The 4,839-nt window shown below is 43.0% G+C and overlaps 1 protein-coding gene across 1 annotated transcript; it reads right to left on the reverse strand.

Moving 5' to 3' along the window:
• Positions 1–3,990: 3,990 nt before the first annotated feature.
• On the reverse strand, positions 3,991–4,270 carry PHALS_00842 (uncharacterized protein; the record flags this gene model as incomplete). Its single annotated transcript, XM_024730586.1, has 2 exons — positions 3,991–4,102; positions 4,167–4,270. The coding sequence occupies 2 exons, from the start codon at positions 4,268–4,270 to the stop codon at positions 3,991–3,993; spliced, it is 216 nt and encodes a 71-aa protein (XP_024580848.1).
• Between the last annotated feature and the right edge of the window lie 569 nt (positions 4,271–4,839).

The raw sequence follows: 4,839 nt of genomic DNA on the forward strand, positions 1-4,839 counted from the left end.
TAATGCTTGCACTAGAAAGAGCAATGTTTTATAAAGACAAAAGAGGTGTAATCCCAGTGTGGCGTACGCACTGTTCTATGGTTGGAATACAAATGACCCTGGGGCTCAGTTTGTGGCACCTGAATCAAAATCCATATGATCCAAATCATGACAAACGGAGATGAGTCACCAAACGGCCTACTAGAGATAGACTAATCTTAGGTGTATAATTCAATAGAATAAATCTCTATCGTGCAAATACACTACAATAACCTCCCATTACACATGCTGTGTAAACCACATACTTCTGTGTGTGGTTGATATAAACTATGTACCTTGCACAGTTGTACATCCCTCCATTCTGTTATATTAAAATGGAGGCACTTTTCGGTTTAGGGAAGGTTTAGAGCCTATTGCATCCGCTACTTCCAAGTACTAAAACCTTTACCAAGGCAAGCGAACACGCTGTTCAAAATCGAAACTGTACTCATTTGTTTAGTTGCGGCACAGCCGCCAATATCTAAAATCGTAGTTTCTTCTAATTGATATAGTAATACCTTCTTAATAAAGTATGCATTACTACTGGCAATCCTGCCATGTGGTGGCTTCTTGTTACGGTGTAGCCACACCACTATGTGATTACACTAACTTGTATAATCCACACCTATGTACAGTCGCACCATCTTGTTGGATTCACCCTTCATTCAAGAGTACGTGTACCTCCATTACAGAGTATGTAGTAGAGCTGCGAGCTTTAGTCGAAAATCACGCGATCTTTGATATGCTCCAATTGGATCAAGAGGCGATAGCTCAACGCTGAACAAACTTTGCTGTGTATGAGCAAGGATTTTTTTGTTTCAGAACATACCGGCTGATTCCGTCACCTTCACCACAAGTGGTGGTGACACACGGAACATCGCATAAAAATCAGGTAAAAAGCTTTCGCGGAAACGAAGATGGAATTTTTGCGTTTTGGCAGCGAGAAATGGACATCGCTGTCGCGATGGCCCAAATTCGTGATGATCGCGGTCTTTGCCATATCGCATTGGATGGCCGTTTGAACGATTGGGCGATTATTTGGGAAGTCACCCATCCTGGCTACTTTTCCACATGTCAAGAGTTGGAGAGGGCCATGATGTCGATGTTTCTTCCGCCGAATGAAGCTTTGGACAACGGTCGAATTTTTTTTCATGCCGTCAAGACAACAGAACATTGTACAGAAGCTCCGTGAGCTTCGTGCCAGTAGGGCAAGCGAACCACTTCTAAAGGCTGTAATGGTTACTGTGTTTATGGAGGAACTCACTTATGGTCTGAAGTCTTATTCCAGATTCCGACGACTCCAAAAAACGCAATTACGAATGCATTGCTTGGGGATTACTGCCAGCGTCAAGCACGTGGACAATCGAAAAATCCGATAGAAGCGGTGATTGATAGTAGCTCAGTGTGTATAAGTGACACCAAAGGTGATGCTCCCATTCGTTGTGTAGTTGATCACACATATATAGGAAAATCAATTGAATTCGGTGATCGCGGCACTGATACTACCGCTTTAGATGCTGTTGAATCCGCGGGTGAGTCCAGCGTACTACTACCCACGATGGAACTGTAGCTTGAGAATATGCTATTCCATGAATTGTAGATGCATCCAATGGTTGTTCAAAATTGCCGGAACAGATGTTCTTTTGGAAACGTCACGGACGATGGAAGATCTGGTGCAGCTTGATAAAGGCACTAATGATGACTTCCTACACGATTCCAAGTGGCAAAGGTCGAGTTGCTACAGCCGATGTTTGTCCAGTAGAACCATGCTCATCATCATTCATGGATGGTTTGGTTTTCAAATAAATTAGACAGCGTGTGGAATCACGCAGAGGATCGGCTATCTAAGAAAAAAGCTGATCTATGTTATTCGCTTGTTATGGAGTTCATGGATGATGCCGCTAGTGCGAAATCGCCCTCTCGTCTTCCACCCGACCGTGAAGTCCGACTCGAAACTGATTGTGAACCTGGTTTAAAGCATGCAGGGCTTCGATAGTGGCCACTGTTGCGTTAGCAGAGCGAGTACGTTGCTGTGGACTTTGCTCAAATGCAAGCTGCTAGTTTGGAGATGGGGAGCAAGCCCTCTCGCAGCACACTGACGTTTTGTATCAGCAAAGCATATGATAAATGGCTTATTGTTCACGCCTGTAAAAGGTTTAATTTACAGACACTTCCCGCACAATCACCGATTCCGCGTAATGTGTCATATTCCACCGGACATCCGGCTGTAGACAGTTTAGTGTAATTGATTTGGTTGATGGATATTACCAGATCTTGATAAGGGGAGGACGTCCTTTGACGGCTGTAAGTACACTGACTAATATGTTATCAGATGTCATAATGACTATCCAACGCCCCAGCGACATTCAATCGATTGGCAATAACAACGAATGTGTCGCTGACGTCGACAAAATCAGAACTTTTTCATTTAGCGGCATAGCTTGCGAGCAGATCCTCCAGCGATGATATCCATAGTAAACGGATAAGTGCAGCTGTTTGAAGAGATTCTACACAAATGCTTCAATCTGGTATGTATTTTCCAACTTAATAGTCTGCTTAAAAGGATCTAAAGTTTTGCTGGGATGCAAAGATGGGGCGATCTTCGAGGCACGAACATGAACATCGTGTGTGCTCCGCATTTTAGCCAGCAGACACGTTAGTTTTTGTATTAGTCTAAACTAGACATACAGCTTACTACATCTCGCTTCTGAACGATAAAGGACAAGGTCTCGAGTCAGTCTAGAGACTTTTGTTTTGCTTCTGTTTGTAGCATTCGGACTTATCTTCATTGCCTTAGCCCGTGCAGACTCAATAGCAACGACCCCTCCGAGTAATTGTTGTCAACGCAACGATCTCAAGAATTCTCTGTGACGATGCGGTTTGAATAATTCATTTCGGTCCCTAGAAAACCTAGACACTTGTCGTCGTGAGGACAGAAAATAACCAAGTTTAAAGGCTTCTATCTTCGTTGTACCGAGTGGGGGGCTTAAGGACCGGAAGCGATCATCGCTTGGTTGAAGTGCGTACTTACTGTGAAAATACGTTCGTGATACTTTTTTATAGGCACTTTAACCAGGCTTCGGTAAAATATTTTTTAATTATAAGGTCATAATTACTAAGCGTCCAGCACATTGAGAGCTGGGACACAAAAATACACTTCCGGATAAGATGAGTTAAGATGGTTTTATGGAACAAACGAAGCCGCCGTGGGCCTTGCTAGCTTGCACTTGAATGCTCACATGAGCTCAGTACGCCTTAAGTAGAAATTTTATAACGTGGACGAATGACAAAGCGAGAGATGCTTTGTGCTAGCACCGCCTCGTCAGGCGTACCGCGCGCCCTCAAATATCTTGTCCACCTGTAGAGAAGGGCAGAAATTAGAGAACCATATTCGAATGTTCAGCACTCATTGTCACGATGCCGTCAGCCCCTCTACCCAAAGCAGAAATAGCTATCATACCTACATCTCACTGCTAACAGTTGTAGCGAGAAAGAATTTGAGCTACACTCTAAATCTCCTGTGGAGACTGCGAAATCATCATGTGATTTACGTGGGCTTGTTGAAGACATACTGCAACCACATTCTTAGTCCTCATTTGTGTGTCAAGCTCTCTGTTGGAATTTATGCTACGTTTAAAATAATAACCTCTAAATGCCAATCTACCTTCTAAGTTTGGGCAACACTATATCTCCAAACCGTTTGAAAACATTATGCGATGGCGTAGAAGGCAGAATGCATCCAAAATCTGGCTTTTGTCGGTACTGACCGAATGCTGACACTCTTGAAGCCAGTCGGCGTGCTACCATACCGTTGATAGATTAATCGAGCACGAAACGGCAGCGTTGCTATTCACAAACACAACTCGATGAGCAAGGGGCGATCAATTTATTAGAGTAAGAAATTTGTGTTGATGGAAACATTAGAGCTGTGATAAAGAGATGCCCACAACCCTAGAACTCATAGGAGCCTTCTCAGTGGCTCCACTGCCTCTTATGACCAACCACACCGTGCAAGAGAGAGACGGCAAATCGCGCTTCTACTAGTGAAAGAGACCCGATCTTATTTAAATCGGAAATTTTTTCGCTAACTGAACCAGCACGCACATTGAGATGAGCATCACTTTAATAACGGGGTGACTGATATTCACCTCAGCCTTTCTTTGTTTTTCTGTCCGCACATGAACCGACGCAAGCTAGTAAAGCCGTAAATCGGATAGGGTGACATGCCCAATTTGAAGCTTCTAAGCACCATCACCAGCATTTGTAAAATGATATCCGGGACAGTCTCGAAAAAGACTTGCACACTTGCGCTTATAAGTAAGGCTTGGTGGCAATGCCGTATAATTGCAACTGAAGTGTAATATTGAAGTAACTACTAGAGTGCTGAAGGATTATTGTATAAAATCTATACATACAGAATTAATACCTATAAATCTGATATATAAAAATCTGGATGCACTGTGTTCGAATCCAGGGTAAACATTGGGTGCCTGATCTAGAAGATTTTGTAAAAAATTTCGCAAGGTGACTGGTTTGCGCCACACGCTTCGGATGGTATATGTAACTGGGTTACACGTCCCCTGATATGAAGGGTTAGGTCACACAAGATGGTGCGACCACCTTAACAAAAAGCCACTATGTGGTGGGACTGCCAGTATCATGCAAAATTAATTAGATTTTTTATTTAGTTAGGTAACCTATATCTTTAGATTAGGCGGCTGTGTCTCAATTTTTTTTTACATATTGAACGAAAGAGTGTATTTGCCTTGGGTTAAGGTTGTTGGTACTCTTGGAGTTAGCAGATTGCAATCTGCTACACTG

The sequence above is a fragment of the Plasmopara halstedii genome, assembly GCF_900000015.1.
Source record: "Plasmopara halstedii genome assembly, contig: Scaffold_1211, whole genome shotgun sequence".
Lineage (NCBI taxonomy): Eukaryota > Oomycota > Peronosporomycetes > Peronosporales > Peronosporaceae > Plasmopara > Plasmopara halstedii.